At 52.7% G+C, this 15,979-nt stretch overlaps 1 protein-coding gene across 1 annotated transcript in view; it reads right to left on the bottom strand.

Moving 5' to 3' along the window:
• Positions 1-269: 269 nt before the first annotated feature.
• Positions 270-15,979, bottom strand: part of Ptgis (prostaglandin I2 synthase) — a 35,245-nt gene continuing 19,535 nt past the window's right edge. Inside the window, exons 6-10 of the mRNA XM_041670539.1 lie at positions 12,593-12,774; positions 7,640-7,808; positions 6,508-6,689; positions 6,091-6,242; positions 270-3,414 (exon numbers count right to left, since the gene is read on the bottom strand). Coding sequence (XP_041526473.1) covers positions 3,270-3,414; positions 6,091-6,242; positions 6,508-6,689; positions 7,640-7,808; positions 12,593-12,774 — 830 coding nt within the window. The 3' untranslated portion in view covers positions 270-3,269. The remainder of the gene's footprint in view (positions 3,415-6,090; positions 6,243-6,507; positions 6,690-7,639; positions 7,809-12,592; positions 12,775-15,979) is intronic.

Raw genomic sequence — 15,979 nt, 5'->3', positions numbered from 1 at the left:
GTCTGTCCCACCTCCTCTCCTCTTTACTGTCCCTTGCCTAATGCTTCCCGCCACCCAGCCACCCACCTCCCTTCCCATCGCTCTTCTTGATAATCCACCCTCCAAGCTCCCCTATTTATAGCCCTTCCCCTCTTATTATTTACAATAAAGAACGACCTCCCAGGATGAGACCTGGTGGCATAGTGCTTCCTGTTTACCTCCCAGCAGACCGCCTCACCCCCAGACCCAGAAGCTCCCTCTTCTGAATCACACAGAGGCAGTTGGTGAGCAAGGCCACTTTAATAGGCGCGCGTCCATCTGACGGTATGACAGGAAGCTTGAGCGCTGTGTTGAAACGGCAAGGCGTCACCACCGTGACGCTCACAAAATACACCGTGACGCTGTATTTATTAAAAACAACAAAAGCATCAAAACCAAAGCCCAGGAGAGAGCTCATTGTAGGCTTCTCTATCCGGAGACTGGGCCCCCAGCCCCTGCCATGAGCCCTTCACCCCTCTTTTGGACCCCTTACCCACAGTGGGTCCGCCAATGAGAAACTTGAGGAGAGACATGAGATAGGCCTCAGACAGCCAGCACGCTGGCTCATCTAACCCCGGCACACAGGCTCTGGGGCCCAGAGTCTTGACCTCCACTGTCCAGGGCCAGTTTATTCTTGACAGATCTGTGGGGTACACTTGATACCGGCTCACTCCTGGCAGCATAGGGCAAACAAGCGAATCTGCTTAAAGGAGAAGGTTTGATGTCCAGCACATAGCAGCAGACACACAATGAGGTGGCCCAGGAAATGCGCCACAGATCGACCTGAAGACACCAGCACACATCCTGCCACCCAGCCCACAGCCAGGAGTGGAGAGCAGAGGGCCTGCCCACGCAGGTGGCTAATGCGTCTCTCCTCTCTAAGCTGCTGACTCCTCCTTCCTTCAGACAATCTTGTGTTGCCCAAGCTGACTTCAAACTCACTGTGTAGCCAAGTATGGCTTTTGAACCCCTGATCCTCCTGCCTTCACCTTGCTGGGATTACAGGCGTGCCTCACCATAACCCAGTTTATGCAGAACTGGAGATGACTTTGTGTGTGCAAGTCAACCACTCTGCCAACTGAGCTAAATTCCCAGAATTTAAAGAAGGGAAGAAATGGAAAGGGGGAGGAAATGAAATGAGGGCAGGCATGAGTCCTCTGGGTGCTGCTTCAGCACCTCAGGTCCCCGCCAGAGCTGCCTGGCCTTAACCATCTTCCTCATACTTGACTTCCCTCATGATTGTGGCTGAGGAGACACCACCTTGAAAGGGAACTAGCCCTTCGCTGAGCCAGGTGAGCATCTTGGGACCAGTCCAGCCGGATTCAATTAGGATGGGGCTCTGAAGGGCTTCCCTCTAGCACACCAGAACTGAAGCCTGTGAGACCTTCAGCAGCTATTTCTGCCACTTTCTTCCTCCCCTTCCAGCCGTGAGGAGGCAACTGGGGGTTGCCATGGAAACTGGCTCATCCTCCCACAGGAGGCTTGCCAGCTCTGATTTCCTGCAAAGATAAGAAGCAGGCAGCAGTGGGGGGTCACCCAAGCATGAAGATGGGTTTCCCTGGGGATGCCCAGACTCCTGCCAATCACACTGTCTATCCGGGAATCCTGAGGGTGCCTGGAGACCCAGGGCCAGGGAAGCTCCAAGAGGTGAACCCTGGACCACACAGGCGCAGGGCTTTTTCTGTCTTTCCACCTAAAAGGACCGCATCACAGATGTGCCTGTGTCTCATAAACTGCACCACGCTTGGGTGTTTCCGGCTGTCAGCTCTCCAATGCCAAACAGAAGTGTCCCACTGCCACCCCTAGAGCCCTAGGAATGAAGCACACACTGCTCACCTGACATCTGCTTCTAGGGGAGGTGCATAGTCTGAGCTCTACTGGCAAGAGTTGTGTGACCCCAGGGAAGTCACTTAACCTCTCTGAGCTGGCTCTCTCATCTGGAAAGCTGGCATAACACCCTATCTTCTCCACGATGCTGTGAGGAATGAAAATACAGGTCTGCTGTGCCTGTTTCAGCACTAAAGGCACTTAGGATGCAGGGTGCCGTGGCACACATTTTTATCCCAGCACTCGGGAGGCAGAGGCAGGCGGATCTTGGGAGTCCAAGACAAGCCTGGTCTACACAGTGAGTTACAGGACAGTCAAGACTACACAGAGAAACCCTGTTTCCAAAAAAAAAAAAAGACACTTGAGAAACAAGACCTAACAGTGAGTGAGCATGTCGGCAGTTACAGGGAGGTTTGCGAGCCATAGCCCTTGCTCCCTTGCTCCTAAAATAGACAAAGGTGAGTTTGCACCAGACTTCATACAAAGGCTGGGGCGCTCAGAGTAGGGTGTGCAGCGTGGCCTGAGGACAAGCTAGCTGGTTCCTGTCACTGCATCCACCTGTGCCCCCAAGAGCCAGAACAGGGGTTCAGACTCCAGTGCTTTCAGAACCAGAAGGAACTATGGGTGTTGATGCTGACTCGGCCAAAACCTTGCCCTAGGAAGGGGAGCGCTGGGGATCCCTGGCAGAGCTACTCTTGGGACCGTGGCCCAGTGTGGCCAGGGCATGTGCAGCCCTGGCTATCCTGGAACTCAGATCTGCGTGCCTGTCTCTGCCTCACAGCCCCCATGCCTCGCTGTGTTGATATTTAAAGTGCAAGCTGGCCAAAGCCGTTATGCCGGCTTGTGCACATCGTAGCTGGGGCTTGTACGTTGAGGTGCAGGGATAGTCCTTAGACTGGCTCTCCAAACACCTCACAGGGCCAGGTCTCTCCAGGTCACACTCCACCCCAGTCTTAGCAGAAGGAAAGCCCTGCTACCTACTTCCTGTGACTCAAGGACAGAGGACCTTATCCCTCAGAGTACAGCCTGCATCTTCCCAGGCATCCATGTGAATAGAGGGAGGGCCATGTCTCTTTAATAATCTAGGGACAGAACTTAAAACACATTGACAAATCTTCATGGATCCTCCCAGGACCCATTTCTGCCATGCTGGCCAAGGCCTGGACTACAACGGCTGATGAAGGTAAGGAGGGTGACTGCTGGGAGTCAGGGACATGGTGTTGGGGACTGTGGGTACCACAGGACAGGGGGTTTGGAAGCAAGTCTTCACAGAGGGATGTAGAGTTTTCATTGGCTTTTCCTGCTTTCTATGACTTCTATGGCCCCTCCTCTGGACACATCATTCTAGGAGAGCAACAGGGGGGCAATGACGAAGGCACGGGAAGTCAGGAGGCCCCAGGGGAGTGAGGTGTCTGCTGCACAGGTCACAGCCTGATACGGTAACGAATGGGCACGTCCTCTTCTGGCTGCATCAGGCCAAAGCCGTATCTGCTGAGGTCAAACTCAGGGACCTCTGTGTCCTCGCTGCCCAGCTCCAGGTCAAAGTGAGTCAGCAGGAGAACCACAAATCTGCAGGGAGAAAGAAAGGGTGCTTCAGTCTGCGTGCTGCTCTGGGCTTGGTAGAGCCCGGGAAGGTGAGGACAGCTCAGAGCCGAGTGGGGCTGAGTGGCTGTGTCTGTGGCAGTCATCTCCTCATCGTGTATGAGCCAGAGTGTGGTTCCCCTGCTCTCCTGCCTGAGGGAGGGCCCCGGCCACGAGTCTCTAACCCTACACCCACAGCCACCTGGAGAACCCTAAGTCCCAGGTGCATCACAGTGCTCATGGCGACAAGACTGTCTCTTCCAGCCTCTGAGCAAGCCTGTACCCCCTTTTCCTAAGCTTAAAACTCTTATAGTTAGCCTTGGTCTGTAAAATTAAAACCTGCACCACTCCCTCAAGACTTCTTATATGTGACGCAACTGTCACCAAGGGCCATCTTTGCAAGGCAGCACTGTCTACCGCCACCTACTGGAGACACATAAAGCTGTCATGTCTGGGATGCCATCATTGCCTCAAAGACACAATGACGGGCTCTGCCTTATGACTCACTGCTGTCCATGTGATCCTAATGTCCCATGCCTCATCACTGTCCCCCACCTCAATTCAGGGGCCTGAAACCACGATGCGCACACAGCAAGGACTTTCTCCTCTCACTGAAAGAGGAGCAGGTAAATGGATAAGCTGAGGGAAAGTGGCCCACAAGACTTAAGGGGAAGCGACCCTCACCAGGGTCCCGCTTCGGGCTTGGTTCTCCTGTGAGGTCAAAGGGAGTAAAGACAAGCTGACTCTCCCAGCTCTGGAGGGAGAGTTTCTCTGAGATAAGTTTTACTACCTGTATCCCCAGTGGGTGGAGCTGTCACAACCACCACTGGCTGAGAGCTTCCTATCAGGGGATCACAATGACGGTGGTCACAACAAATTCACTCATTTTTTGAGACGCCATGATCCCGGTGCCATGCTAAACACCTAGAGCCCTCTTTTGTCTGCCTAAACCGGATGAAGCAGGAACTGCAAGGTTCTATCATAGTTATTGATTTGAATGAGACAATCTGTCCTGGTGTGATTGATACATTAGGGCACAAATATGAGCAGAAAGCAAACCTCAATTGGCTCTCTTGCTGTCTCATGTTTCAGATGCAGGGGTGAATGCCGAGCCTACAGTAGCTGAGCATGCACGCATGAAGATCCGCTGACCGCCCTGTTCATCAGACTTTGTGCCTTTTAAAAAAAGCTTTGTTTTTTATTATGTGTGTGTATGGTCAGGGAGGGATATGTGCACATGAATGCAGTACCCAAAGGGGCCAGAAGAGGGCACCAGATCCCCTGGAGCAAGAGTTACAGGCAGTTGTGAGCTGTCCAAATAGAGTGTTGGGAACCAAACTCGGGTCCTGTGCAGTAACTTAATACTGAGCCAGCTCTCTACCTCTTGTACATTCTGTAAGCACGTGTAAAGCTGCATGACCACCTAGCATTTGGCAACAATCTTCCTCGTGTGTCACTGATGACATATTCAATGTGAGGCTTCAGATTCCCTTTGCCTATAACCTATGGTTTCATTTTTTGAGGTTCACTCTGTTTTGTGATGCTGATGCTGATGCTCAGGACTCGTGCGTGCTAGGCAAGAGCCCCACATCGAGATCCAGCCTCAACTCTCTCGTTATTCTTAATTTGGAGATAAGAGCTCACGAAGTGGCCGAAGCAGGCTCTGAACTCACCATCCTCCTGCCTTAGCCTGCCCCATAGCTGGCATGATTGGCCTGTGTGCCCAAGCCCGATACCTGCTGTTTCTACTTTCTGATTATGCATGACAAGGTGGTTTTGGGGAAGGTATAGCAAGCATCAGGGCAGAACCGACTCTGTCATTATTTCCACTTTACTGTTGAGAAAAGTGAGATCAAAAGGCTAATGTGACTTGCTGTCCCCTGGCACGGTGCCTGCATGCTAATCACGTGACTAATACAGACTCTGGCTAACATCTCTCAGAGCCTGGGATGAGTCAGGTGATGGAATGGGCACTTAGGAAGCTCCATTCTAACCCATTTTGGAGCTGAAATAAGTACCCACATTTTATAGCTGGGGAGACAGGCTCAGGTTACAGGAGCTGTGTAGAACCATGGCAGAGAGCACAGCCCCTGACCCGGGCAGTCTGTGATCCTGGAAACTGAGGCTCGGGGAATCCCAGGAGGAGAACATAGGAGCTTCTTTAATCTCTCAGGAGTTACAACAGCCAAGGGGGGACCCTGAAGTTCAGCCAGGTTCTGCCACAGAGGTCTGAACCTGCTTTGGCAGCCCCAGATGGACAGCCACGGCCAGCTGGACTCAGCAGCCAGCGTTTGGTGTTCCCACGCCACCCTCAGAGGGAGAACCCTGCTGCCAGATCTGATCATTGTGTAAGAAATCAGAGATGTGAACTTTTTTTGGGGCGGAGAATGCTTCTGATTTTTAAAAGAGCCCACATTTTAAAAACACAAACAGATTAGCGGACAAGAGTTGACTCTCTGCCAGTTTGGGATCTAATCCTATAACCATTAGCCTGAGGCCATTAGTCAAAGCCACAGAGGCATCAGGTGTCACCGCACCTTGGTTACCTCCTGGGCCACATCCAAGCTCTGCCCTGGTCACACCCCACCAATGGGCTCCTTCCCTGCTGGGCCATGCACTGCTGCCTCCACACCCTGCCACCCCCATGCCCTGCCACCCGCTCACTGTTTGATGCTGTTGATGGCATAGTTCTTCCCCAGGCACTGATTGTGCCCTGCTCCCCACGGCATGTTGTAATTCTTCAGTCGTTTCCCATCTTTGTAAAAATCTTTCTTCTCCGACCCGTCGGGGTTCAAGAATCGGTTGTATTTAAATACCTGAAACAAGAAGGTGATGTCACCCCACATAAGCCTGCACCAGGACGAAGGATTGGGGAGCTCGTGCAGACTTGTCACAACTGAGCATGATGGGAAGTGACTGGACAGGGGCTGGCTTTAAGGACCGTAGAGATGACAATTCCCAGGCGGCAGAGGGAGTGAAGATCACAGCAGGCTGCCACGCCCAGGATGGCTGATGACCCAGTCTCTCGCTTCCCCCACTCCCACAGTCCCTGAGATGTCCAACTCTGCCCCTGCTACTGACCTCAGGCTCCGTGTAGATTTCCGGGTCCTTTTGGGGACTCAGGAAAGGAAAGAGAAGGAGGCGGTCACCGCGTCGAAGAGAGAATTCCCTCCCATCTGCCATAGGCAAGGCCAGGTCTGCCATGACCTCGCGAGTGATGAAGGGGGCAGCCGTGAGCCGGAGGGTCTCATTTAGCACGCTGTCTGCAAGCGCGAGGCAGGAAGGGTTAGCAAGCTGCCCTCTGGCCCGCTGGACAAACAGAGCAACGGGCAGAGGGTTCACCTTGCACAGTCACACAGCAAGGTGGGAAAAGCCAGGTGACCAAGTGTGCACTCTGTGGTCCCTGAGAAACCTTGGATGTGAGGGGCCATGGGAGAGTGGGAGCCACAGGGCTATCTGACACCTGTGGGGGAGAGTTTAGAGCCTCAGTGTCTGCTTCTACCTGCAGTGTACATTCTCTTGTGGAAACAGTCCCCTGACCTTCATCTAGGGACCATACCCCTGTTTCCAGAAATTGGGCAGTTGTTCTACTACTATTATTATTATTATTATGTTTACAGTGTTCTGTCTGCATATATTCCTGCTGGCCATTATAGATGGTTGTGAGCCACCATGTGGTTGCTGGGAATTGAACTCAGGACCTCTGGAAGAGCAGTCAGTGCTCTTAACCTCTGAGTCATCTCTCCAACCCAATTGACCTACTCTTAGCTGGTAGGTTTAAGTTTTCATTGGCCAATTGGCCTACCTCTCTGGGCCCCATGTTTGGTTCTGGGTGGGCATATAACCCGAAAGGCCGATGAACACATTCCTGGGATTTAAGATGGGAATGCTGGATGAGAGGCTCCGCCTCCAGTTGCTGGCAGCCGGCCAGCCTCCATAGTCCAAGGGCACCCCAGTAGAAAATGGGGCTGAAGGAGGAAGAGCAACATTGTTCAAGCCCCTGGCTTCACCTGAGCCTGAAGCTATAGAGCTCAAGGCTCTCAGTTGCGTGACTCGGATTGAACCTCTTTTTCATCACAGCTCCTTCTGGTTCTCTGTCACTTAACACCACAAATCTCTTGAGGCCAGGAGGAGCTTTGGGTAGTGATACTGGGCATGGAGGACACTGAGGGACCCTTGGAGGTACCCAGGTTAGCAGGCTTGATAATCCTACCTAGCACAGGCAGGCTGTCGAGAACCTTCTGTGGGAGGGTGCTCATCTCCGAAACAGGCTGCTCCGCTTGCCAGACAATGCGCTTCAGCTCCTCACGGACCGCCTCAAGGGCCTCAGGATTCTTGAGGAGGTAGAGAAGGAGCCAGAAGGCCGCGGGACCCATATTCCCCTGCAACAAGGAGAAGCCTGTCACTCACCAAATGACCACAAGGGCTCCTTGAACAAAGCCATGGTGCAGCGCTCAGCATGCCCGGTTCCCACACTGGCCCATCAACAGTCAGTCACTTCAGCCCCAGACTGCAGCCAAATACGCTTGGAGTTTTGTTTGGTTGAGACTGGTACTGACTTGAAGAACACACCTGCCAGCCTGACCTCGAGGGAAGCCCTCGGTCTGCGGTCACTTGGGGAAGCCTCCTTCAGCAGAACAAATTGCACGGCAAGAACACTAAGAATGTTTGGGGGTGACTTCACTTGGGGCTTGCCATGTTCCTCGATAGTTTGCACAGAAGAGGCATCTCCCTGCCCTTGAACTTGAGCTCAGCCATGAACTTGCTTTGACTAACAAGTAGCATAAAGTGGAAGTAATGGATAGTAGATCTAAGCCCTGGCCTTCAGAGACCATGTTTGTGTCCCCTCCCTTTGACTGAGCCTTTGGATCCAGGATAAAGGCACACAGGGCACAGCTACATTGCCCCAGCTGGGCCAGTCTAGACCAGTCAGATCCACAGACCTGTGAGCTCACGTCTATCAGCACAGGCTGCCGGGTTTAACCAGCTGATAACAATAGCTATTCATAGTTTAGAAGACGAAATTTCCTTCCATGCTCCTTCTGTTCTGGTTAATCTCCCAAAGGAAGAGCAGAAGGGCAGTTAAAGGCCGTTAGCTTCTTAACAAAACCTTCCTAAAGAGAAACTAGGGAAATCAATGCCACGGTGTGCTCCAAACCAGAGCGGACCTGCCTAAACCTCTTCACCCAGCTCCTCGGCACCTCCCAATGACGCAGATATAGATCCCGAGCAACCTCAAGCTGCAGGGAGGTTTTCTCTGCCCTAAATGCGGCTGTAGTCAGAGACCCAAGCAGCCCCTTTAGACATCATCATTCCCAATAAGGTCTTGCAAACATAACTGCACCAGGCAGAGGATACGAGTTGCAGCCCTAACTCAGCACTCCCAAATCGGAAATAAGCTGACACCAGTGGGAATGATGGCCTACCATGTGGTAAGTTGTTTTAAAAAACAACAAACCACCACCACCACCAACAACAACAACAAAATCCCCGTTCCTTTAGGTCTGAAAGACACACAGGAGCAGGCAGGCTCCAAGCAGGGCTCGTCTGAGCCACTGTGTGTGTCTGAAGAGGGGCCATGCGAGGGCACAGACCGTCTTTAGGAGACGCAGGACCCCTCCCTGAGGTCACCTGTGGGACAGAGGCTGGGGGCTGGGAGGGTGAAGTGGCTGATTGACTTTCTGTTTGTGGGGCGGTCCACGTGCAGGTGTGTTCACATGTGGAGGCCAGAGGGCAACCTCTGCTGCAGGTCCTCGGGTGTTGCCCGCCTTGTCTTAAGACAGGCTGTCTCAGTAGGCTAGGCCAGCTAGTGAGCTTCAGGGATGTGGCTGTCTCGTCACCCCAGTGCTGTGACCACAGATGTGAGCCTTCACGCCTGGCGTATTTTCCTTTGTAACATGGGTTCTGGGACTGTCACCTGGGTCTTTATGTTTGCAGGGCGAGCCTGTTACAAATGGAGTCATCTCCCCGCCATGCCCCCAGCCCCAGATTTTCTTCGCATACACGTATCTGCTCAACCTGCTTGAATTTCTTTTATTGTTGTTTTAATCTTCTTTTATTTTTTGAACTTAAACTATAATGACATCATTTTTTCCCTTCTCTTTCCTCCCTCAAACCTGCCTTCTCGTACACTTCTTGCTCTCTGTTAAATATATGGCCTTTTTTTTTTCTTTTACATTTCTTTTTAAAGACAGAGTCTCTCTACATAGCCCTGGCTAACTTAGAACTTAGTATGTAGACCAGGCTGGCGTTAAACCCATAGATGCACCTGCCTCTCCCCTCAGAGTGCTGGCATTAAAGGTGTGAATTCACACCTGGCCCCAGTTGAATTTTCTATTAGACGTACTGCTTCTAATGGATGCACTGTGGTATGTGTCCTGCACGGTTTATGGTGGTCTGCCATGTTGTGAGGGTTGTCCACGTTAGGATGTGAAATCAAATAGAAAACTGGAGAGAGACAGGTGCATGGCTTTAGCAGGCTTCTGCCAACTGCACAGTGTGTGTGTGTGTATACACATATGTGCACCCTGGCTTTCTCCCATGGGGTCTAGCCTCTGTGAGCTTATGAAGGGCTTTCTGGTCTAACCTTATCTTGTGGTCAGGCTGAAGGCGGAGGCAGTGGTGAAACAGGAGGAGGATGTGGAAAGGAGGCTGGGCTGAGGGGGTGATGCCAATCAGTTTCCTATCACCAGGATCCCCAGAGTGGTGGTTGCCTGAGGTTGGAGCCAGCCTGTGCCAGCTCCAGACACCACCCCCAACCCAGCCCAGCCTGGACCTTAGATCTCCGTTTTCAGGAGCTGCCTCCTCCCAGGCCTTGGGATGCTGGGCTGTGTGCTACCTCCCCCAGCAGTCTCCTCCTGGCCTTGGGGCCCCAGTTTCACCCAGCTTTGAGAGGATCCGGATGATGTCTGCAGCATGTTCAATGCGACGGTCGGCCCACAGGACAGCTCAGACTCACAGTCTCCGATCCGCAATAGCCTCCGCAGCTACGGTTCCTCCACCTCAGCAGATTCCTCGGGCTCCTCACCCTCCCTCTCAAACAGCTATTTGTACGGGTATCCCCACCTCCTCAGCCCCGCCCCCATGCCTCCTTGGCTGGCTCCCTGACTTTCCCACCCTTCCATCTGAAGAGCCCTTGGGTTGGGACCCTGCTTCTTTCCCCTTATCCCCAGTGCCACCTGTCCACCTCTGGGTCCTACATGTCTGTCTTGGGCCCTACATCCTAACCCTGAGCATCTAGACCAGCCGCATCTCATGTGACCAAACCCCAAGCCTCTGACTTGATTGCTCCCCCCACCATCTTCCCTGGCCATTAACAGTCCTTTCTCCCTCCTGGGCTCAGACCCAAACTCGACTGGATGCTTACTGATCCTGGCTCCCAGGGTTGCACCTACCACGGGGAACCTCAGAGCCCGCCACCTCTCCCCTGCTCTCCACTCCACTTTCTCTGACCTAGAGACTGTGGTCCCCGGCTTCCTCTTCCCCTCTAAAGCCCAACAGGCCACAATCTGCTGCTACACAGTCTTTAGGTGACCCACTTCGCCTGGAATAAAGCTCCCTCATACCCACGAGGTCTGGAGGGGCTCTGTGACACCTGCTGCCTCTCCACGACCTTTGCGCCTACTCTCTCTGCCTGAAACTCTCATCCCAGAGACCTCCACGGTGGCTCACGCCAAACCTCTGCTCAGATGCCACCTGCCCACTGAGGTCTCTCTAGTGACCTCGCTGACTCCTCCATCCATTGACTGTGCTCTTCCCTGCCAGAGGCTTGCTCCACAGATGAGAACTTTCACCTGCCCTTCCCACCACTCCATACGCAGTTTCTAGAATGAGGCCACGCATGTGTGAAGCCTGATGCATTTCTGTTGCCAATGTTTTGTTTGGTTGGCTTTGGAAACAAGGTCTCATGTATCCCAGGCTAGCCTGAAACTCACTGTGTAGAAGAGGGTGACCCTGAGCTTCTAATCCTCCTGTCTACAGCTCCCAAGTACCAAGTGCACAGGGGTACACTCTAGGCCCATTTTTACAGATCTCTGTGGAAATACCTGATAAGCCTTTGCCACTGCTGGGGTGGATCTAAAAGCTCCCTTCACTGTCACAGCTAACCCTGAGGAAGGGGCTGCAGAGTTATTGTACTGATGGGTAAACCGAGGCACTGCAGGGTGCGGTGACTGACTTGCTAGAAAGGGAAAGCCATACCCAGGCCCCACAGCTGGCGTTCAGACTGTTGGACAATACAGCCTCCTGCCCTGCTGTCCCGATTCAGAATCCTTTGGACCCCTCTGCTGGGAAGACCTGTCCCTACTCTTAGCCCTGCCGGAGGCCACTCCCTGGGATCTGGCTCTCGAGTGCCTGGCCAACTTCCTACTCTGTGGGCGGAGGTCATTTCCACGGGGGCTCTGAGGACACTTTGGAGCACCCTGTCCTTCTAGCCCATAAATATGTTATCAGGCCTGCATAGGGCCAACTGCTGATTAAGCCCTGGCCGGCCCCCGCCAGCCTTCGCCTGCAGGACAGTTAATAGCTCTGAGGACAACTAAAAATAAGTTGCCGGTCGATGGAGAGGAACCACCCAGGGACATCAGCCTGTCCGACAGTCACTGCCAAGTGGGGCCTAGAGAAGGTAAGGGGCTGGGCGGGGTGAGAGCAGAGACCAGGCCTCAGACTCACTGCGTTCAAGAGACTACGCCTTTCTCAAACGTTAGCCTTTGCTGCAGGGTCCTACGTCACTGACTGCAGTCTTGGTTCCTGCATCTGTCTGACTCTCCTGCTGTGTGATGTTTCCATTGCATTCTGACAAATAAAGCTTGCTTGGAGTCAGAGGGCAGAGCCAGCCACTAGCTGACCATAGAGGTTTGGAGGACTATAGAGAGAGGTCAGGAAGCGGTAAGGCGGGGCTGAGACAGGATCTTGGTCTTTTGGATAAAGGAACGGGAGAGGTGGGAAGGGCCTGTGGCTACACAGGAAGTTTGAGGCAAGCCTGGGCTACATGAAACCCACTTTTCTATCAGTCTGCCATTTTTCCATATGTTACCTATCATACGGACTGCCTGGTTACAAAGCTGCTGGACAGGACAAAGTCGCCAGCAGGCTGTGTGCTTACACCCTCGTGTGCTCACACCACCAGACGCATGTGAATTCCACACCTATACACCCATATACCCACCTGTGTGGCCCAGAGCTGCAGCACCAGGGCCCGGGCCTGCATTTCCTCCGACACCCCCATCTCTTCCAAATGCCTCACATAACTCTGCAGCCAGCTGCTCCGGTCAACCCTGGTGGCTAGCTGGGCTGGGGACAGCAGCTTCCACAGGCGGCCTTTGACACTGCATGCATGGTCTTTATCCCCTGCAGGGACAGAACACAGAAGAGGAAGGTTTTAGAGTCACCTGTAGGACAGGGCCACCCAGCCTCAGCTTTTCACAAAGTTGCACACTTGATACTCTGGGTGTCACTGGTGGGAAGGCTTGGGGTGAAGCCTTGTGAGACACCTTGTTTAGGACCCATGGTGCTTAGGAAAGGCATAAGGGCCTGTCCCTGCAAGAGAGAACTCTCCGTAGCAAGAAATCAATCGAGATTTAACAAATGTGTGGGGATCTCGGGGCCGCATAAGAGGATCACACTCTAGGCAACAGCCTCCCTCCCTGGCAAGATCAGGGCCTCAGCATACCAGAAAGAGCCGCACTGGCCATTGGTGGGGACACAGACCTGGGCTTTCCACTCAACTTCCTCTAGAGCAGACAGGTAAGGTCAGCAAAGGAAGAGACCCCAAGGAAGCCATGTAGACCTGAAGAAAGGGGAGACCTCTTGGTCGCTGCAACCCACCCCCCAGCATGGTGGAGCAAGTGGCTCCACCCAGGAAGACTCGGTGTTTTCTAAAGAAGCCAATGACCCAGGTGTTGTGGAAACACATGTGTCTCTCTCTCTCTGTCTGTCTACTGTTCCTGCTGCTGGGGATGGAACTCGGGCCCTTGCGTATCTGAGTTGCACCCTGGCCTCCTTGCATTTGTGACAGTGGCACTGAAGTCAGCACAGGCCGTAAAAGTATCTCAGACTATCTGAAGGTCAGCTTTGCTTCAAGGACACCAGCCTGGACGTGAAGCAGGGATAGGAGAGAACCTCTGTCTACACAGGTGGTCCACCAGGGAGGGCAGTGTGTTTGAAACCAAGCCAGGCACCGAGGGTCTGTGTGGAACAACACCGCTGGCTTGCAGTCTGTGAGCTACCAGGCAAGGCTGGGTTGTTGACATGAATGCTGTACAGTGTCCCATCTATTACATCCCTCAGTGACACCACAGTGGTTGCCCATCTGGACCAGGGGACATGCCGGGCAATGCTTTTTGGGGAACTAGTCTCATCTTTACACCCCATCTCAGAGCATACACACAAACATGATGTTCACTGGTCTCCAAAGTTATCCCAGGGAAGCTGGGCACCTCCTGGGGCTGCTGGAAGCTCTCTCACTGTGTGCCAGGTGCAGATCTGGCAGCCTCAAATCCCAGGAGTTTGTGAGGATGGAACACATGGCTAAGCATAGGCTTATGAGTGTGCATGTGTTGAGGGTGCGTGCATAGGCTTCCTAGTATGCACATGTTGAGGGTGTATGCATTGGGTTACAAGTGTGCACGTGTTGAGGAGGGCATATGTGTATAGGTTTTCTAGTGTTGGGGGAGCATGCGTGCAAAGGCTTTCTAGTGTGCATGTGTTGAGGGAGGCATGCATGCAAAGGCTTCCTAGTGTGCACATATCGAGGGTGCATGCATAGGCTCACTATGCATGTATTGAGTGGGCATGCATAGACTTACTAGTGTACATGTGTTGAGGGTGCATGCATAGGGTTACAAGTGTGCACATGTCAAGGAGGGCATGTGTGCATAGGCTTACTGTGTGCACATGTTGAAAGGGACATGCATGCATGTGTATATGGAAGTTAAAGCTCAGTATTGGTCCCTCTCCACCTCCTTTCAGAGGCACTGTATCTGTCACTGAAGCCGAGCTTGCAGATGTGGTATACTGGCTGGCCAGCAAGTCCCGGGGATCCCACTGGAAAAGCTGTCAACCCAGTGCTGCCGTAGCCCGCTTTTATGTGGGCTCTGGGATCGGAACTCAGGTCCTCATGTCTGTGTGGTCAGCACTCTGCAGACTGAGCCATCTTCCAGCCTGGCCTTACTGTTTTTAAAGTCGGTTGGCAATTGTTTCAGACAATGGGTTCAGCTTCTTTATACCATTTTGGGCGGTGCAACAGTCCAGATTTAAACAGTGAGACCATGCGCTCATCTGAAGCACATAGCTTTCCAGCATCTCCCACTGCGCTGGGTTCTTGAGTGCTCCCAATGTCCTGGGAGCCCAGGCTCCTGCCAGGCTGACTGTGTGAATCCCCAGGTGAGATCAACATAGGGAGGATTTTGCAAAGGGCCGTCTGACCAGATAGCCAGAAAAGAGGCAAAGAGCTCAACACAAACACAGAAATGTCTGCTGCCCCCGAGGACCAACCTGACACTTTCAGTCCCTCGTGTAGTCTGTGGCTTTGTGTGTGCGTGCGTGTGCACATGTGTAGGCGGGCACACTCACATCTGTGTGCATGTGGAGACCAGAGATCGATGTTGGGAGCCTCCCTCTAGATCAGTGTTCTCAACCTTCCTAATGCCCCAGCCCTTTAATACAGTGCTGTGCTCACCCCCAACCGTAAAACTGCTGGTCGCTACTTCATAACTGTAATTTTGCTACTGCTATGAATTGTAATGTAAATATCTCTGTTTTCCAATAGTCTTAGGCAATGCCTGTGAAAGCGTTATTTGACCCAAAGGGGTCACGACCCACAGGTTGAGAACCATTTCTCTACTGCTCTCCACCTTACTTTTTGAGACAGGGTTTCTCGCTGAACCTCCAACTTGTCTTTTTAGCCACACCTCACTGGCACATCTGGATCGAGGTGAAAAGTTCACCAGCTGTCATGGGTTTCATCCCCTTCTATTTCACAGATTTGGGGTCTGCTATCATATGATGCCTTATGTATTTAATCAGCCCCTACTCTGGTCCGGCTGATTTCTAGCTCCTGCTGTCAAAGGCAACATGGCCATGAGTATCTTTCTTTGTACCATGTGTGTGTATTTCTGGAGGATTACTTCCTGGGAGAGGGAGCACAGGAGAAAAAAAATCTACATTTGATATTTTGGTGGACTTTGCCCAGTTGGTCTCCAGTGAACGCGCGCGCCACTCAAAAGGTCCGTGAAATACTTGTTTTCACCCGAGGGCAACTGTCCAACACTGCCACCTGCTGCTCACACTAGGAAGTGCAGCCATGAAAGGCTAGGCTCCCATGGAAGAACGGACAATGAAGAAATGCTAACATTTTCTGTAGAAGCAACTGGTGCCGGGATGGGACACATGTTTAACACACTGTATTTTCCGACAAGACAAAGTGCGCATGCTACCTACTCTGCCACCTACCTGCTGCATCTATGACAAGTGATGTCACCCATGTGAGCCTCAGTCTTTCTGTCTGCAAAGGGGGTTCTGTGACATCAGCCCCAGGGACCGCGTTAGAACATGA

This window comes from Microtus oregoni, unplaced genomic scaffold (genome assembly GCF_018167655.1).
Source record: "Microtus oregoni isolate MIOR12 unplaced genomic scaffold, Mior012 000020F_ref0000438, whole genome shotgun sequence".
NCBI classification, from domain to species: Eukaryota; Metazoa; Chordata; class Mammalia; order Rodentia; family Cricetidae; genus Microtus; species Microtus oregoni.
This window is presented reverse-complemented; position numbering and strand designations above follow the sequence as displayed.